Raw genomic sequence first — 20230 nt, forward strand, 5'->3', positions numbered from 1 at the left:
GTATATATGTGATGAATAAGTGTATGTGATGATATATATATATTTGAGATAAATTCCTGATATGGAATTTCTGGGTTAAAGGATATATACTGTTAACATTTTCATGTATTTTCTAACAGAGCTCTAGAATCAACTTATCAAAAATATTTTGGGGCTTGTGATTGGAAGAACACTGAAGTAATTAATTCATTTAAGGAGAATTGAAATTTTTACAGTATTTTTTTCTGTGACCTGTCTCTTAAATTACTGTAGGCTTATGTGATTCTTGATTTTTTTTTCCAGTATAGGTCTTTTTTCTTAAGATTAATATAAGATACTGTAAAGTTTTTCATGCTATTATGAAAGGGACCATTTTCACGATATTTGCTAAGTAATTATTGGTGGCTCAGATAGTAAAGTGTCTGCCTACAATGCGGGAGACCCGGGTTCAGTCCCTGGGTCGGGAAGATCTCCTGGAGAAGGAAATGGCAACCCACTCCAGTATTCTTGCCTGGAAAATCCCATGGATGGAGGAGCCTGGTAGGCTATAGTCCATGGGGTCGCAAAGAGTCAGACAAGTCTGAGCGACTATCACTATCATTATTGGAGATTTTGGGTCAAGCTACCTATTCTTTGCTTTGCTTTATACATTTTACAGTTGATTCTCTTGCATATTATTGGTAGCTGGTCATAAAAACAGTTTTGTCTCTTTCCTTCAAATACTTTTTTTCCCTCATTATATTGGATAGAAGATGTTCCCATGTAGGAATGATGGTGCATATCTTGTCTTTTTCCTTATTTCAATAGGGCAGTGCTTGAAACTACTGAGTGTTAGCCAGGGAAACCAGAACTCTTCTTCTTTGTTGGTTTGAGTGTAAATTAGTACAACATTTACAGTTTTAATTGATTGATTGATTTTGGCTGTGCTGAGTCTTCATTGCTGTGCAGGCTTTCTCTAGTTGCAGCAAGTAGGGGCTACTCTCTATTTGTGGTGTGTGGGCTTTTCATTGTGATGGATTCTCTTGTTGCAGAGCACAAGGCTCTAGGGTGCCGGCTTCTGTAGTTGCCTTGTGCAGGCTCAGTAGTTGTGGCACGTGGACTTAGTTGCGTCAGAGCCTGTGAAATTTTCCTAGACCAGGGATCGAATCCATGTCTCCTGCATTGACAGGCAGATTCTTAACCACTGGACCACCAGGGAAGTCTAATACAACATTTTTAGACAACTGTTTAGTCATACATATCTTAGGGCCTTAAAAAAATACAGACTCTTCAACTGAGCAGTTCTACTATATAACTAAAAATGTATGCAGAAATTTTACTGTCAGAGTATTGATGAAGAGACTTTTTGAAATAGCAAAAGGTTAGAAACAACTTATATTTCCAGTGGTAAGGAATTAGATAAATAAGCTACATTACATTTATTTAATGAAATACCATATAGCCAATAAATAAGAGATAACTACATAGAGTATAGTGGAAAGATGCTCATGATATTATTACTTGAAGAAATTGTTGTAAAGCAATATGTATAATATGTACAGTGTGATTCCATTTTAAGACACCAATTTAAATGTACGTACTTGGGAAGATACATCCTAAAAAGTTAGCAGCAGTTATTCTTCACTGAATGGTGAGCTTATAGGTGAATTTTTGTTCTAAATTTCCAATAGAGTAAGTCAGTAATATATGTTAATTACCTAGTGGTTGCAGATTATACAAAAATATGTGATGCTCCATTTACCATTGAATCCCTACTTTGTGTTACACACCAAGAACACAGAGATGAATAATAAGCAGCTTTGGCCTCATTTCTACCCTTAAAAAGATTATATACGCCCATGAGGAAGATGGTTACAAAAAAACAAACCCAGGTAGTTACATTAAATATGATAAGTGCTATTATAGAGAGAAACATGGGGCTGTGGGAACACAGAGCGAGGGCTTAAATTATAAGGAACTGGATTCCTGTAGTTTCTCCTCGGTTTATTAAACTGATACTAGGATTGGTTTCTACAGGTTGTGCTGTCCCCCAAACTCCACTAAGAAGCTCCTCGGCAAGCCTTTCATCCCGAGACAAGCTGTGCCCATGGATCTGTTCCCCCACAGCCCTCACTGTGAACTGGTGCTTCTCTTTACTCGATAAGCAGCCTCTTACAAGCCTGTCGGCTCTTTGTTAAGGCTGCATTGTCAGTAACTTCCAGGTTTGGCATATTGTGACACCACAGACCCTGAAAACATTACTGAGGAAACCAATCTTTGGATCTTGAGCAGGAAGAATAAGTGGGCCTCCTTCCCGAGGCAGATTTATAACCTTAGTTTTCAGGTTAACTGGCTCTCGTGCATATTTGCCTGGTTGTGACCATTCTTTGGATGTGGATCTGGACTATTCCTTCCTTTTGCTGTCAGCCTGTCATGGCTCCCTTGATCCCAGTTTATAGCCTGTCTCCTCCGTCTGGTTCTGCCTGTGGTGGGGTGATAATTGAGCTTTTCTCTGTATGTGGTCATAATTTCACATTGACTCGGGTATCTCTATTTACCCAGAGATTTTACTAGATGTGTTCTGCATTCATGAAGTAGCTGTGGATTAGAATTAGAAACAAGTCTAGCTTTTTAAAAAAGCAGAGTAAGCTATGAATTGATCCCAGAGTGGCTGTGTGATCTCAGTAGAGCTTCATTCCTTTGGGTTTTTTAGGCTAGAACAGCCTTTAAAAGTGTGGTTACCTTTAAGAGCAATACCCCCAATTACCTCTCACCTATGGAAGGAGAAGTGATTGTAGTAGAGACCCTATGGGAAAGGAGAGCTTCAAAGAAGAAACTGAATACCTATAATTGTGCTGTGTAGTTTGGAGGCAGAAAGTTCCAGAATCCCCTAATGATCCAGTATATACTATAACAAACTGGATATTGAAACTGACATTCTCTAGTCATGATTTCTTCAACTCTGGAGTTGTACTTGGATATGTGCCCAACAATTTTTTAAAAAATTTTAATTGAAGGGTAATTGCTTTACAGAATTTTGTGGTTTTCTGTCATACATCAACAAGAATCAGCCATAGGTACACCCATGTTCCCTCCCTCCAAGACCTCCCTCCCATCTCCCTCCCTATCCTACCCTTCAGCCTGTTAGAGCCCCTGTTTGAGTTCCCTGAGTCATACAGCAAATTCCCATTGGCTATCTATTTTACATATGGTATTGTAAATTTCTATGTTACTTTCTCCATACATCTCCCCTTCTTCTTCCTCTCCTCCCCCCACGTCCATAGATCTGTTCTCTATGTCTGTTTCTCCATCGCTGCCCTGAGAATAAATTCATCAGTGCTATTGCTTTGGATTCCATATATGTGTGTCAGTATACAGTATTTATCTTTCTCTTTCTGACTTACTTCATTCTGTATAATAGGCTCTAGGTTTGTCCACCTCATTGGAGCTGGTTCAAATGAGTTCCTTTTTATGGCTGAGTAGCATTCCATTGCATATATGTACCACTGCTTCTTTATCCATTCATCTGCTAGGTTGCTTCCATGTTCTAGCTATTGGAAATAGTGCTGTAGTGAACACTGGGATACATGTGTCTTTTTCAATTTTGGTTTCCTCAGGGTATATGCCTCAGAGTGGGATTGCTGGTCATATGGTGGTTTTATTTCTAGCTTTTTAAGGAATCTCCATACTGTCTTCCATAGTGGCTGTATCAATTTACATTCCCACCAGAAATACAAGAGTGTTCCCTTTTCTCCACACCCTCTCTAGCATTTATTGTTTGTAGACTTTTTGATGGTGGCCATTCTGACCAGCGTGAGATGGTACCTCATTGTGGTTTTGATTTGCATTTCTCTGATACTGAGTGATGTTGAGCATCTTTTCATGTGCTTGTTAGCCATCTGTATGTCTTCTTAGAAAAAATGTCTTTTCATGTCCCTTTCCCACTTTTTGATTGGGTTGTTTGCTTTTCTGGCATTGAGTGGTATGAGCTGCTTGTATATTTTGGAAACTAATCCTTTGTCAGTTGTTTCATTTGCTATTATTTTCTCCCATTCTAAGGGTTGTGTTTTCACCTTGTTTGTAGCTTCCTTTGCTCTGCAAAAGCTTTTAAGTTTAATTAGGTCCCATTTGTTTATTTTTGTTTTTATTCTTATTACTCTAGGAGGCAGCTCATAGATCTTGCTTTGATTTCTGTCATCGAGTGTTCTGCCTATGTTCTCCTCTAAGAGTTTAATAGTTTCTGGTCTTACATTTAGGTCTTTAATCCATTTTGAGTTTTTCTTTGTGTATGGTGTTAGGTAGTGATCTAATTTCATTCTTTTGCACATGGCTGTCCAGTTTTCCCAGCACCACTTATTGAAGAGGCTGTCTTTGCCACATTGTATATTCTTACCTCCTTTGTCAAAAATCAGGTACTCATAGGTGCATGTGCATGAGTTTATCTCTGGGCTTTTTATCTTGTTCCATTGGTCTGTATTTCTGTTTTTGTGCCAGTACCATACTTTCTTGATGACTGTAGCCTTGTGGTATAACCTGAAGTCTAGCTCCATTCTTCTTTCTCAAGACTGCTTTGGCTATTCGGGGTCTTTTGTGTTTCCATATGAACTGTGAAATTTTTTGTTCTAGTTCTGTGAAAAATGCCATTGGTAATTTGATAGGATTCACATTGAATTTGTAGATTGCATTTGGTAGTATAGTCATTTTCACAGTATTGTTTCTTCCTACCCAGGAACATGGAATAGTTCTCCATCTGTTTATGTCATTTTTTAATTTCTTTGATCAGTGTCTTATAGTTTTCCATATACAAGTCTTTTGTCTCCTTAAATAGATTTATTCCTAGATATTTAATTCTTTTTGTTGCAATGGTGAGTGGGATTGATTCCTTAATTTCTCTTTCTGATTTTTCATTGTTAGTACATAGGAGTGCAAGTGGTTTCTGTGTATTAACCTTGTATCCTGTGACTTTGCTGTATTCACTGATTAGCTCTAGTAATTTTCTGATAGTTTCTTTTGTGTTTTCTATGTATAGTATCATGTCATCTACAAATGGTGAGTTTTACTTCATCTTTTCCAATCTGGATTCCCTTTATTTATTTTTCTTCTCTAATTGCCATAGCTAGAATTTCCAAAACTATGTTGACTAATATTGGTGAGAGTGGACACCCTGGTCTTGTCCCTGATCTTAGAGGGAATGCTTTTACTTTTTCATCATTGAGAATAATATTTGCTGTGGGCTTTTCGTGTATGGCCTTTACTATGTTGAGGTAGGTTCATTTTATGCCCATTTTTTGAAAGCGTTTTTTTTTTTTTTATCATAATGGATGCTGAGTTTTGTCAAAGTCTTTTTCTGTATCTATTGAGATGATCATATGGTTTTTATCTTTCAGTTTGTTAATATGGTGTATCACATTGACTGATTTGTGTATATTGAAGAATCCTTGTATCCCTGGAATAAACCCAACTTGATCATGATGTATGAGCTTTTTAATGTGATGTTGAATTCTGTTTGCTAGAATTTTGTTGAGGATTTTTGCATCTATGTTCATCAGTGATATTAGCCTGTAATTTTCTTTTTTCATGTTGTCTTTGCCTGGTTTTGGTATCAAGGTGTTTGTGGCCTCATAGAATGAGTTTGGAAGTGTTCCTTTCTCTGTAATTTTTTGGAAGAGTTTCAGAAAAATAGGCAAACTATGATTTGAATCTTAGGCTAATTTAATTAAATTTAATAATTTAAAAAGTTAAATTATGTTTTACATCTTAAAAGCCTAAGGACATATAACTTAGCAAGCACTTTCTGATTTACAAAGTAATATCAGGTCACCTAGTGTTTCTAACTGTTGTCAACCGTAAATACCTCTAGGGAAGCCTCTTTGTCATAAAAATACGGCTTTTAAAGCTACTGTGTGAAAGGAAAAAGCTAAAGTCACTCAGTCGTGTCTGACTCTTTGCGACCCCAGGGACTATACAGTCCATGGAATTCTCCAGGCCAGAATGCTGGAGTGGGTAGCCTTTCCCTTCTCCAAGGGATCTTCCCAACCCAGGGATCAAACCCAGGTCTCCTGCATTGCAGTTGGATTCTTTAACAGTTGAGCCACAAGGGAAGCCCCATTGTATGCATATCCATATAAAAATATTAGAAGGAAGTAGTCTCGAATGATAAAGAGTGTTGATTAATGGTTGTCAAATAAGTTTTATTTCCATTTCCCTATTTTTCATTTTATGAAAATAATATATGTTTATATATTATAGACATATATTTCCATTTCCCCATTTTTATTTTATATAAATAATATTAGTATATTATTTTTATAATTGAAAAATTTTAACATAAATTATAAATGTAAAATGACTTATTTTCTCCTTCTTTGTTCCCTATCTACTCAGTGTAAACTGGAAGTCAGAGTTATCTTTCTCATTCTCATATTCAACTGCCTACAAGGTAGGTTCTACCTGGATATCTTCTGGGTACTCTGAACTCAAAGCATCTAATTTATGTACTTTACATCTTTGCTCCAAACCTGTTCTTGCTTCTGTGTTTTCAATCTTGATGAATATAACAATCTACTCAGTCACTCAAGCTAGAAGCCTGGGAATTACACCTGAGTCCTTTTCCTGTGCCCTCTGCCCACATGCAGCTGGCCACCAGGTCTCCGTCCTGCAGGTTGCATCATCTTGCAGCAGCTTATTATTGAAAGGGCCATCTTCCCAACTTGTGCTGCTGTATTCACGCTTGCCCCCATCCATTCCATTCTCTGCAGCCAGAGTGAGTTTTCTAAAATGCCATTCTCATTGTTTCTCCAGTGCTTGAAATCTGTCTGTCATGGGCTTCTTGTTTTTAAAATAAGGTCCTAAATAAAATAAAGACCCTTCTTCATAGAGCCTCACAGCCCTTTCATCATCTGGGTAGCCTCATTTTTCTATATACATTGAGTTTCTTTCCTTGAAAAAGACAAATTTCTTCCATTCTGGTCCCTTCTACATTCTGTTTCCTCAGCATGGAATGTGCTTTTTTCTTTTGGCTAACTTTTTTTTCTATTTTTAACTTAGCTATTCCCTGAGGAATATCTAATGAATAAATATAGGATTAGTTGTAGATAATCAGCTTTGTGCTAACTGTGTTAGTGTACATTGTGTAAGTAATATGATTTTAGAATTTGTGCTTTCATCATTTTTATAATGCAAACTTTTAAACATACAGGAAAGTTGAAAGAATAAGTATTGGGTTGGCCAAAAAGTTTGTTTGGGTCTTTCTGGAATATCTTATGAAAAACTTGGATGAACTTTTTGGCCAAGCCTGGTACACTGTAGTCCATGGGGTTGCAAAGAGACATGACTGAGTGACTGAACTGATCTGAATACAACGAACGGCAGTATACCCACTGCCAGGATTCAACACATGTTAGCATTTTGCTAAGATAAGGAGCTTGCACCAGAGTGTGTATCAGTGCACCACATCCTTCATTGAGGAAGTTTCATTTCCAGAAATAGGTCAGGTGGATTAAATACTGTGCTTAGTGACATGGTTCATTTACATCTCTGGGCTGCCTGAGTAGTACTGCTCTATATTCAGATTTCCCCAGCTGTCCCCCGAATGTCTTTGATGGTTGGTTCATATGGTGCATTTGAGTATGGTCTCTCTTTAGTGCCTTTTAATCTAAAACAGTTTGCCCACTTTTTGTTAATGGCATGGACTTTTAGAGACCAGGTCTACCCCACTTATGAATCTGTCTGTAGTGTGTGTGCCCAACCATCCTGGTTTGCCTAGGATTCTCCTGGTTTAACACTGACCCTACATCCTGGAGAGTCCTCAGTCCTGGGCAAACCGGGATGGTTTGTTTTCTTAAGAAAAGCTAAAGTGTTTAGCTTTCCCTTCCAGCCCCTGAATTTCCTATAAACTGGAAATTGTTGGGTTTAGAGGCTTGATTAGATCCAGTTTTTTTAAATTTATTTTTAAATGGAGGATAATTGCTTTACAATGTTGTGTTTACAATGTTTCTGCTGTACAACAACGTGAATCAGCCATAATTATATATATATCCCCTCCCTCAGGAATCTCCCTCCCCCTTCCCATCCCACCCCTCTAGGTTGTGACAGAGTGCCAGACTGGGCTCTCTGTGTTATATAGTAGCTTTCCCATTAACTATTTTACACCTGACAGTATGTATATGTTGATTCTAGTTTCTCAATTCATCCTACCCTCTCCTTCCCCTACTGTGTTCACAAGTCTGTTTTCTACGTTTGCATTGCTGTTCCTTCCCTGCAAATAGATTCATCAGTACCATTTTCCTAGATTCCATATATATGCATTAATATCTCAGCTGGTAAAGAATCTGCCTACAATGCAGGACATCCCGATTTGGTTCCTGGGTCAGGAAGATCCCTGGAGAAGGGATAGGCTACCAACTCTAGTATTCTTGGGCTTCCCTGGTGGCTCAGACAGTAAAGAATCTGATTGCAATGCAAGAGACCTGGGTTCAATTCCTGGGTTGGGAAGATCCCCTGGAGGAGGGCATGACAACTCACTCCAGTATTCTTACCGGGAAAGAATCCCCATGGACAGAGGAGATTGCTGGGTTACAGTCCATGGTGTCACAAAGAGTCGGACACAACTGAGCAACTAAGCACAGCAGATGATATTTTTTTCCCCTTTCTGACTTAGTTCACTCTGTATAACAGGATCTAGGTTTATCTACTTCACTAGATTCAGTTTTGATAAGAATGCTTCATAAATATTCTGCATACTTCATGTAGCATTCCATTAAGAGGTACACACTGACAATTGTCCACTCATAGTAAAGGTGGTGGTTAAGGTCATGGCCCTCAGAACTCTCCATGTAATTTTATTCTCTCCCTAATTAACAATAAACCTGGAGGGTCAGACACGACTGAGCGACTTCACTTTCACGTTTCACTTTCATGCATTGGAGAAGGAAATGGCAACCCCCTCCAGTGTTCTTGCCTGGAGAATCCCAGGGACCGGGGAGCCTGGTGGGCTGCCATCTATGGGGTCGCACAGAGTCGGACACGACTGAAGCGACTTAGCAGCAGCAGCAGCAGACTGTCCTGTTCCTCAGTTACCTCTCACCTAAAAAATTCAGCATCCATCAGTTATTGTTTCCTAACTCAGTAATTTTTTCTTCTAATTTTTAAAATGTATTTTCTGATTTTGTGATTTGATTGGGGTTGCAAAATGATGATTTTCTAATTCAGTCGTCCAGTCTACATTTACTAGCTGGCATTCTTCTGTAAAAATGAGCTTTTTCTTATCCATAGGATATGACCCAAAAGGGCCAGGTAAAAGCCAGATTCTTTCCCCTCAAATACCAATTTTCAGAGCAAATTGATATAATAGTTACTTTCAATAGTGGAGAGGTAGATTTATTTATTTTTTTGGATATCACTTAATTCAGTGTTACTTAATGTTTTCCATCCAGTTCTGTCATTTTCTTTGTAATGCTCAAATTTTTTCCAGTTTGGCCAATGGGAATCCCTTTAGTCCTTTAGACATGCTTCCATGAGTCTTTGATCACTAACTTAAATTCTGACAGAAAATTCCTGGGTTCATCATCCATTTCTCTGCCTTAGTCCTGAAATCAGTCATTTCCAAGGAGCCCTGATCCCTTTTATTAGAGAATGGTATTTAGAAACCAAGATCTGGATGCTGGATGTTAGAAGCAAAATTTAATAGCACTGTATTCAGTCTGTGAGCTGCGAAACATAACTGTAATAACCAACTATCCTGATTTACTTTGAATCTGGGATTTTCAGTGCTAAAACCAGAAGCATCCTAGACAAACCAGGACAAGTTGGTCACCCTAAATTGGTCATGTTGATTTTTATTATTATTTTTTCTTGAAGTATAGTTGATTTACAGTTCATGTAGTTAATACCTACTAATGATTAAGGGAGAATAGTAGAAACTGGGGTTTGTGGACCAGTAGTAGCTAAAGTACCTCTAAATTCTCAGGAAATTCAAGGGTTTATACTAAATGATCTCTTGCAACTGTAAAATATCTAGGTCTAGGATAACAAACTTCAGTGCACATTCAGTTCAGTTCAGTTCAGTCACTCAGTCATGTCTGACTCTTTGCGACCCCATGAATCGCAGCACTCCAGGCCTCCCTGTCCATCACCATCTCCCGGAGTTCACTCAGACTCACGTCCATTGAGTCGGTGAGGCCATCCAGCCATCTCATCCTCTGTCGTCCCCTTCTCCTCCTGCCCCCAATCCCTACCAGCATCAGAGTCTTTTCCAATGAGTCAACTCTTCGCATGAGGTGGCCAAAGTACTGGAGTTTCAGCTTTAGCATCATTCCTTCCAAAGAAATCCCAGGGTTGATCTCCTTTAGAATGGACTGGCTGGATCTCCTTGCAGTCCAAGGGACTCTCAAGAGTCTTCTCCAACACCACAGTCCAAAAGCATCAATTCTTCAGCGCTCAGCCTTCTTCACAATCCAACTCTCACATCCATACATGACCACTGGCAAAACCATAGCCTTGACTAGACGGACCTTAGTCGGCAAAGTAATGTCTCTGCTTTTGAATATGCTATCTAGGTTGGTCATAACTTTTCTTCCAAGGAGTAAGCGTCTTTTAATTTCATGGCTGCAGTGCACATTAGTATCACCTTTAAAGATACTGATCCCTGGACCTCAGATATTGCAGTTTAATTGGTTTAGCAGAGGACTCAGGCATCTGTATTATTAAAATGCAACACCCCCCCCCCGGTAATTCTCATGTGCAGCCAAGGCTGAGAACCAGTGGTCCATGTGGGGCTCTACCTTTCAAGGTGTGGTCCCTAGACCAACAGCATTGGCATCACCTAGGAGCTTGTTTGAAATGCAGACTTCGAGGTTCCATCCTAACTGGATTAGAACCTCTGAGGGTGAGACCCAGCTTTTTGTGTTTTACTGAATGTGTGTGATTCTAATGTACACTCAAGTTTGAGAACCACTGGTTTAAAATGACAGTTCGCAGCCTTGGTTGTATCAACTGAAATAAAAACACACAACCTGTGAGCTGTGAGTTCAGTTTTATTTGGGGACTTACTGAGGGCTGTAGCCCAGGAGATAGCCTCTCAGATAGCTCTGAGGAACTGCTCTGATGAGGTAGCCAGGGAGCCTACCAGGCTCCTCCATCCATGGGATTTTCCAGGCAAGAGTACTGGAGTCGGGTGCCATTGCCAGCCTCCGTACGCAGGTAGCATACGGAGCAGGGGGTATGAGCGATCAAGCACACATCCCAGTAGAAGGTTGCTGGTTGTCACGAGGAACAGATATCTCAGTTAATGATTTTAGTGCTTTTCTGGGTATGGAAAGATGCAAAAACCTGAGGACATAAAATTTTTTCCTGAAAATATCTAACTATAAGCCTTTTTTCCAAGAGCACAGAGTGCCTCATTCCTGACCTTTGCCCTGAATTCCTTTCGGGGTACTTTAGGTAGGAGTGGATGGTGGGCAACATTCTTTGTTTTATGGTTGCAACATTAGAATCATCTGGGGACCCTTTTTTAAAAGAATTTTAAAGCAATTTTTACTTTTAAAAGTATTTTTAATCAAGGTATGTGTTTTAATTTTTATTTTTATTGGAGTGTAGTTGGTTTACAATGTTGTGTTAGTTTCAGGTGTAAAGTAAAGTGATTAAGTTACACACACACACATACACATACTATATGTAAAATAATCAACAAAAACCTACTGTATAGGTATGTGTGTATATATATATATATATATATACACACACACACACACATATATACACATATGTGAAAATAAAAGTCGCTCAGTCATGTCTGACTCTGCGACCCCAATTACTATACAGTCCATGGAATTCTCCAGGCCAGAATACTGGAGTGGGTTGCCTTTCTCTTCTCCAGGGGCTCTTCCCAACCCAGAGATCGAACCCAGGTCTCCTGAATTGCAGGCGGATTCTTTACCAGCTGAGCCACAAGGAAAGCCCATATATACATATATATATATGTCTATTTTTTTCAGAATCTTTTCCCATATAGGTTATTACAGAATATACAGTTCCCTCTGCTATACAGTAGGTTTTTGTTGATTATCTATTTTACATATAGTATATATATATATATAGTAAATATATAGTGTGTATATGTTAATCCCAACCTCCTAATTTATCCCTCTCCCTCACCTTTCCACCCGGAGATATTTTAAAACAGATTTCTGGGTGTCATCCCCTCAGAGATTCTGATTTAATTCACTTTGGGTGTGGCCTTAGCATCATTATTTTAAAACCTTCTCAGATGGCTCTAATGTGTAGGTAAGGATGAGAATCATGTGCTAGGGTTTTTTTTCCCCCTACAAGCCCAGCATTTGGCTTGATGAGTAAAAATGCACATCAACTTGCAGATAAAAACTAACTAGTTGAGGTATATGTATAACAGATTCACTTTGTTATGCAGCAGAAACTAACACGATATTGTAAATCAACTACACTCCAATAAAAAAATTTAAAAACCTAACTAGTTGGGTAATGTGTAGGCCAAATAACTTGCTTTTGTGGTTTCTCCTTGTCTATATCCATGCAGGGTCTCTGAGCACTGGTTTGCAGTCCTTTGCAAAGGTTTTCATCCCTTTAAAGCACTTCCTTTCCCATTCTCTCTGCAGTTATTTTGGTAGGTGTGGTAGGAAGTCAGGCATAGAACCTTCAGTTGCTAGTGGTCTTAGATAAGCCTTAAAGTTGACTCGCATAAATGACAAGAAAAGATGAGCTCATTTTATTGATATTAAAGTAGGACAGTTATTCTAAGGGTTTGTCCTCAGCCTGCTTCCTACCTGGTGTCTAGAACTGGCTTCTCATTAGGCTCATCTTAGAGTTGCTGAACCTCTGAGTGCAAATTTTACCATTGCCTTTACAGGTGTGAAGTTGCTCCCACAACCATGCTTCCCAGTCTTGGCTGCACATTGAATTACCTCTGGGAGCTTTTCAGAAAATCCTGGTTTTGGGGACTTGGGCGCTACCCCTGCTGCTGCTGCTGCTGCTGCTAAGTCGCTTCAGTCGTGTCCGACTCTGTGCGACCCCATAGACGGCAGCCCACCAGGCTCCCCCATCCCTAGGATTCTCCAGGCAAGAACACTGGAGTGGGTTGCCATTTCCTTCTCCAATGCATGAAAGTGAAAAGTGGAAGTGAAGTTGCTCAGTTGTGCCCTACTCTTAGCAACCCCATGGACTGCAGCCTACCAGGCTCCTCCATCCATGGGATTTTCCAGGCAAGAGTACTGGAGTCGGGTGCCACTGCCTTCTCCGGGGCGCTACCCCTAGATCTTCTAATTTAATTAGTCTGGGATGTGGCCCAAGCATCAGGATTTTTAAAATATTCCCTGAACATGATTCTAATGTGAAGCCAGTGTTGCTTACTTGCTTGCTTGCTTTCTAAGTTACTTCAGTTGTGTCCAACCCTTTATGACCCTATGGACTGTAGCCCACCAGGATCCTCTGTCCAGGCAAGAATACTGGTATGGGTTGCCATGCTCTCCTCCAGGAGATCTTCTTGACCCAGGGATCGAACCCACGTCTCTTACATCTCCTGCATTGCAGATAAGATTCTTTACTGCTGAGCCACAGAGGAAGCCCACAGCCAGGATTGCATGTGTGTGCTAAGTTGCATCAGTCATGTCTGACTGTGCGACCCAATGGACTGCAGCCTGCCAGGCTCCTCTGTCCGTGGGATTCTCCAGGCACGAATACTGGAGTGGGTTGCTGTGCCCTCCTCCAGGGGATCTTCCTGACCTAGGATTCAAACCTGTGTCTCTTCTGTCTACCCGCAACCACTAGCGCCACCTGGAAAGTCTGCAGCCAGGGTTATGATCCTCCAATAAGGGCCATTGTTCCCAAATTTGTCTGCACATTAAAATCCCCTGGGGATCTTTTAAAACTTCCAAAGCCCAAGCCACACCCCAGATAATTAAATCATTTCAATCTCTGGGGGTGGACACAGGCATTAGTAATTTTGAAGTTACCCCAGTGATTCCCATATGCAGCCAGCATTGAAAACCACAGGGTTAGGGTATTTGATGTTTGGAGGTTGGGAGAGAGGAGAGAATGATTGCCATTTGCTGAGATTTAACTTTTAGCCCTTCACTTTTAAAATCACATTTCCAGTTTATAATTTACAGGGTCATCATTGTCATTTTTCTGAGAAATATATTTCAAAATGGCATGCCATAAAGCACAGTCATGAACCAACTGAAGCTCCCTTAGAGCTCACCAAGTAATGCAAGTGCAAAGGACAGTTGAAATGGAGTATAATTATTATGTACCAGACTTAAACATTTCCATCAGCTGATTTGATTTCATTGTTATATGCATTTGCATATATAGTTTTCCTCAAAGGAGACTAAGTGGGTGGGGAGGGATGCTGACACCTAGCCCAGAGCCACAAAATGGAAGAATATGTCAATATCCTCTAGTCCATTTCTGTCAGAGATCCTCAGGGTACACGCAGGGAGTTTAAATATATAAAGGTGTGGGGATTCACTGTTTGCATTTACTGCTCACCTTGTAACCAATCCAAGGAATACCTAAAGAGAAGAGAGGGCTGTTATTTAGCTATTTTAGGGTCTCTCTCCTTCAACTAGAATAAGATTTGAGGGAATAAGGACTGTTCACTATTCTATTTCTGTCTAGCACCCAAGCCAGTGTATGAAATGCAGCAGGTGCTCAGAGCAATAATATAGCATACTGGCCAAGCTGACCAGCTGTGGAATCAGGCTGACCTAGTCTTGAGTTGTGGCTGCATCACTTTTATGTGCCGTATGACTTTGGGTGAGTTACTTAACCTCTGTTCCTTGCCCCTCTATCTGTAAAAGAATGGTAATGGTACTTACTTCATGAGATTGTTGTGATTTATTCAGTGAAAGAGTATTTGTGAAGCACTTTGCAAATTGCCTGGCACCTAGTTTGCATGGATTAAGGGGGGATTATTCTTAATAATCCAATTATTTGTTGAGGGAATAAATGGATATCATAGCCTCATTTCCTTTTCCTCTCTTGAGATTAACAAAGAGTCAAAATAACCTATTCAATTTGGTTTCTGTAAGATTTCAATACTTCATTTCAGGCAAACAAAACCAAACACACATTGGAGAGAGTCCCTTCCGTGCTGGTGTGGGTGTTTCTCAGCATTTATGTTACAGTCAAATATTACAGCTTCTAGTTAGACGCTTAAATACAGTCTGAAGAAAAATGACACATAGGCAACAGATAAGGCCATCCTGCTCATTTTGTCACCCTCATAATATTGGTTGCTAAAATAACCCACTTGTCAAATCCCTTTGTACTACTGTGAGAAGTGCTGATGCAAGACATGTTTTCTGAAAATAACCATGATGAGAGGTGTCACAAATTCAGAGCTTTGGTACAGAAGTAATAGAGTTCCTTCATGAGTTTCTTAGAATAGCTCAGGATCGTAAATTGGCCAGTCACTTACTGGCTTACCTGTTTCACCTCCTAAAAGGAGAATCGTTTCTAGGTTGTTTTTTTTTTTTTAAACTAAACTACTATAATCACTGCATAGGATCCTGGATTAAACCCTGCACAGAAGAAGGACATTATTGGAAAAACTTGTGAAATCTGAATTAAGTCTATAGTTTAATAAATAGTATTGTGCTAATGTTAATATCATAGTTTTGATCAATCTAGCAGAGTTATATGCATCTTAACGTTAGGGGAAGTTGGGTGAGGGGTATATGGGAACTCTTCATACTGTATTTACAAATCTTCCATAAATCTGAAATTTCAGAATACAAAGTTCTTTTTTTAATAAAGAAAAGTCTACACATAGTCTTTTAAAAACTAGATGTACTGATTGAAAGCTAATTCTAAAAAAAACCAAGTCTGGGCAGGGCTTGAGGCCAGAGCTCCAGAAAAATAGTGCTTACCCAGACACCCATATATGTGCTAGATGTTTGGCTAAGTTTAATAAGCACTACCGGAGACAAGGGTGGGGCTGGGGGAAAGCATTTAGCAATTCTTCAATAAGGGATTTCTGGAAGCCTATCCAAAAATAGTTCCTTTCTCTCCTTATAAGCTAGCTTAGTTCAAAACACAGCAATCCCACTTAAAAGAGGTCCAAACACATGTTTCCTTAAACTCCCATATTGGAGCTTGGTGGACTAGGTGTTTTGAAGGAATTTCTCACTGGAGTGCTAAACCTGAAATGGTGTATATGTGCTCAGTCACTCAGTCACGTCCGGATCTTTGCGACTTCATGGACTGTAGCCCACCAGGCTCCTCTGTCTGTGGAATTTCCCAGTCAAGAATACTGGAGTGGGTTGCCATTTCCTACTCCAGGGGGTCTTCCCAACCCAGGGATCAAACCCATGTCTCTTTTCGTCTCCTGGATTGGCAGGCAGGTTGTTTACCACTGTGCCACCTGGGAAACCCATTTTAAAGCATCAGCCCCCTTAGCATTAAATTCTTATTTATTTCCTGAATCAAATAATTTGCAGAGTTAACTCCTGTGTCACTTAAAAGGCAGATGCTTTAGTAACCTAGCATAACCAGCACTACAATTTTAAAAAGTGCATTATAATTCATGTTGATGTATGGCAAAACCAATACAGTACTGTAAAGTAAAATAAAGTAAAATTAAAAAAAAGAAGGGGATGTATACAAATACGGGAAAAAATAAAATAAAAGACTGTGATATTAAAAAAAATACAAGGTGTTGTTGGGGGTAGGGGTGGAAACTCAAAGGACTCTGGTGCTCTTCATTCTCTTTGGTACTTGAGGGATGAATTATTCGATGTGTGTTTTCCATAGTTCTGATCAGCATGTGTACCTATTTCCTATTGTGCTGTTTTCGTGTAACATTATTTCACATTCTGGTTCCCACCTGCACAGTGCACATAATTGGCATCTTTAATGGCTGTGTAATATTCCATTGTATCAAATAGCAGGATAGTCCTTAAGGCTGGGCTCATTTTTTTGAGCAGATATAAAAGGCCTGCTGTCTCTTAGCACCAGAGGTCTATTTTAATTCCTGGAAGTGGTGACTAGCAGGAGCGTGGGATTGTGTGGGATTCTTGAGTCATCATCGCCCAGCACAGTTTGAGCACTTTGTTAACATCGCTTTGCCCACCACCAACCAGCAGAGCCTCCTGGGCTCCTGGGACCTGAGCCAGGCACTCCAGGAGCACTGGAGTGGAAGTACAAGCCCCCTGACTCCCACAGCCCTCAGCTGATACGGTCTCCCTCCCAATAGCAGGAAGTTTCTGCTACTTTCTCTCTCGCCTGGGATAATAACTCCACCTGTGTTTCCCATAGAGCTTGATATAAGAAAAAAAGCCAGGGGAGTGGGAGGATGGATTATTATAGTTAAAGGAATAGGCATGGGTCAGAGGTACCATGGCTGTAGTTCTTTTAGGTGCACCTGTGAAAATGAAGTGGGATGTTGGGATGGTGGGCGATAGAACACCTATTCTCTACACCCTTTCCTGTCAGAAATCCAAGTTTGGGCTATCCATTGAAGAGTTTACAGGGGTGAATGACAAAGCAGTGAATCCCGACTTGAGCCCTACCCTACCCATAGCCAATTGTGTTTTATAGTTAAGAATGCTAGTTGGCAAAATTCTCCTGAGTGGTGTATTTAAGTCTTGCCAGTTGCAACTGCCTTGAAGATGAGTGGTTTTAATAGGATACTGGGAGGAAAGAGTGATATTTGAAACACAACTAGAATGGTTCAAGCACCAAAAGCTCAAATTTCCAGGGGATTTGTGACTAGGTTACCTGTTCTTGGTTTCCATATCCAATCCCAAATCATCACAATTCTTCCTTAACTCTTAACAGTGTACTGAATCTCTGACCCATGTTCTGCAGATCATACTGGATACCAGCCCTACTGATTGCACACTAGGATGGGTAGTAACAGTATATGAAGAGTGGTGACAAGATTTCAGGAGTTAAAACCATTCAGAACACAGCATCTCTACCTATACACATGGAATTCTCTAATCCAAAAGCCCAGGCCTGTCTTGCAAGACGAAATGGACAAGTACCCAGAGCCACATAGGGCTCGTTGAATGATGAGCCAGGGTCATATATTTGAAGTGTCTCTGACACGAGCTAGACTTTAAAAGTCCTGGAGGAGGCAGGCCAAGACCTTGACAATGAAAGGAGAGAAACTCCAAGGCAACCACTTGCCTGAAAGAAAATTTGCCCCCAAGGCTCAAGAAGCTCTCATTAATTTTGGTCCTTGGGCTGCCACACTGAGACAGTTTGTAAGACCTTTGTTTTTTGGCAAATTTTAGGATTCTCAAAGACAAGGATCTGGGTAGTGGGGGTTGGCAGTGGTTATAGTCACTCTGCTGTGCTATATACTTAATCACTCGGTCATGTCTGACTCTTTGTGACCCCATGGACTGTTACCCATCAGGCTCCTCTGTTCATGGGGATTCTCCATGCAAGAATGCTGGAGTGGCTTGCCATGCCCTTCTCCAGGAGTTCTTCCCAACCCAGGGATCAAACCCAGGTCTTGCAAGTGGATTCTTTATCGTTTGAGCCACCAGGGAAGCCCATGAATATTGGAGTGGATAGCCTATCCTTTCTCCAGGGGATCTTCTCAACCCAGGAATTGAACCGGGGTCTCCTGCATTGCAGGTGGATTCTTTATCAGCTGTGCTACCAGGAAAGCCCTATAATTAGCCTAGATTCCCTATACTCTTTGTAGTTTAGAATCTAAGACGTCTCTCCTTGGGTTAGTCTGCAGAAAAGAGGATACTTCTTCCAGTATGGAAGTATAGCTATCTGATGATCTAAGATCCTCCCCTAATCATAATAATAGTAGGTAACATTTCATGAGCTACTTATTATGTGCCAGGCACTCTGCCTAGCATTTTGGCCCTGGCTTGTCCTCTTTGATCCTCAAAACAAGCCTGTGAGGTATGTGCTTGTCTTCACTGGGGGTAATTGCCAGGTCATCCAGCTTGATAAGGGGTTTGGAAAGTATGGCAACACCCTGCAGCAACCAAATTATTCACTCAAAATAAATAAGGTTTTCCTGGCTGTATTGAAGGGATATTCTTTAAATATTTTTGATTAATAGACTTTCTGTAGGAAACTTTGGTTGACACCCAGAAACACGTATATTGTAGAAAGGAAAGTAAGCCAATATACTGAAATTCAGTTTTGTCAGAGGTTGTTTCAACCTAAATTCTCCACCCTGCTCATATTCATAGATAGCACTCCTAATCCCTTCTAGCCATACTTTCTTCCCCTCTTGGCTGAGAAAGTATGCCTGCCTCAGACATAATGCTGTAAAGAGCAACATGAGTGAAGAACCTTGGTTTGTTGAATTATAGTCTCCTGTCTGGTAAACTCCTCTTCAGTAGAGACATCTGCTACATCCCTGGGTTGGAAGGACTGTCAGCAGAATTTTCCAGTAATATTTATTGGACAAATTGGAGGGAATGTAGGTGGGGTCAAGATGGGCTTCCCAGGTGGTGCTAGTGGTAAAGAACCCACCTCCCAGTACAGGAGATGGAAGAGATGTGGGTTCGATACCTGGGTTGGGAAGATCCCCTGGAGGATGGCATGGCAACCAACTCTAGTATTCTTCCCCAGAGAATCCCATGGACAGAGGAGCCTGGTGGGCTATAGTCCATAGGGTTGCACAGAGTCAGACATGACTGAAGTAACTTAGCAATTATGCAAGCACAAGTCCAAATGGGTCGAGTGTCCAGAGAAGACCCAGAGAGGGTGTAGTATATTGGGGCAGGGAAGATAGCACACTGGCTCAGGTACATAGGAGATCTGGATTTTAGGAACATGTCTGTCAGTAATCAGCTCTACAGTCTTAAGCAAGTCACTTAACCTCTCTGTACCAAATGCCTAATCTGTATAACAACTGGGATTGGACTAGAGGTTCTTTAAGATTGCTTCCATCGCCATGACTAGTAAGCCGGACCTTAGAATCCTGTCAAAGACCCACAAAGTGCCTGAGGTGGTCCCCTTGGACATAAGGCCATATGCAATGCATAATAGCAAATGCTGCAGCCTTAGACAGTGTCTGGCTCTCCAGATGGGGTTGTGAGACTGATGCTTATTATGTGCCAGGTTTCTCTCTCTCAGAAACAATTATAGGCTAGTTGGTTTATACTTCCTGGTGAGACCACATAGGGTAGGAGTTAAGACCATGAGTTATGGAGTTGGGACTTGGTTTAGTCTGAAGAGCAGTTCTGTCATTTCCTAATGGGTGCCTTGGGACAAATTGTTTGGCCTCTTTAAACATCAGTTTCTGCCTCTGTAAGAT

At 40.5% G+C, this 20230-nt stretch overlaps 1 protein-coding gene across 1 annotated transcript in view; it reads left to right on the top strand.

The window, feature by feature from the left end:
* TRMT2B (tRNA methyltransferase 2 homolog B) overlaps window positions 1–2122 on the top strand; it is a 44814-nt gene extending 42692 nt beyond the window's left edge. Inside the window, 1 exon segment of the mRNA XM_040264958.1 lies at window positions 1996–2122. Coding sequence (XP_040120892.1) covers window positions 1996–2122 — 127 coding nt within the window.
* Window positions 2123–20230: the final 18108 nt, after the last annotated feature.

Source organism: Oryx dammah, unplaced genomic scaffold (genome assembly GCF_014754425.2).
Source record: "Oryx dammah isolate SB20612 unplaced genomic scaffold, SCBI_Odam_1.1 HiC_scaffold_23, whole genome shotgun sequence".
Classification (NCBI taxonomy): Eukaryota; Metazoa; Chordata; class Mammalia; order Artiodactyla; family Bovidae; genus Oryx; species Oryx dammah.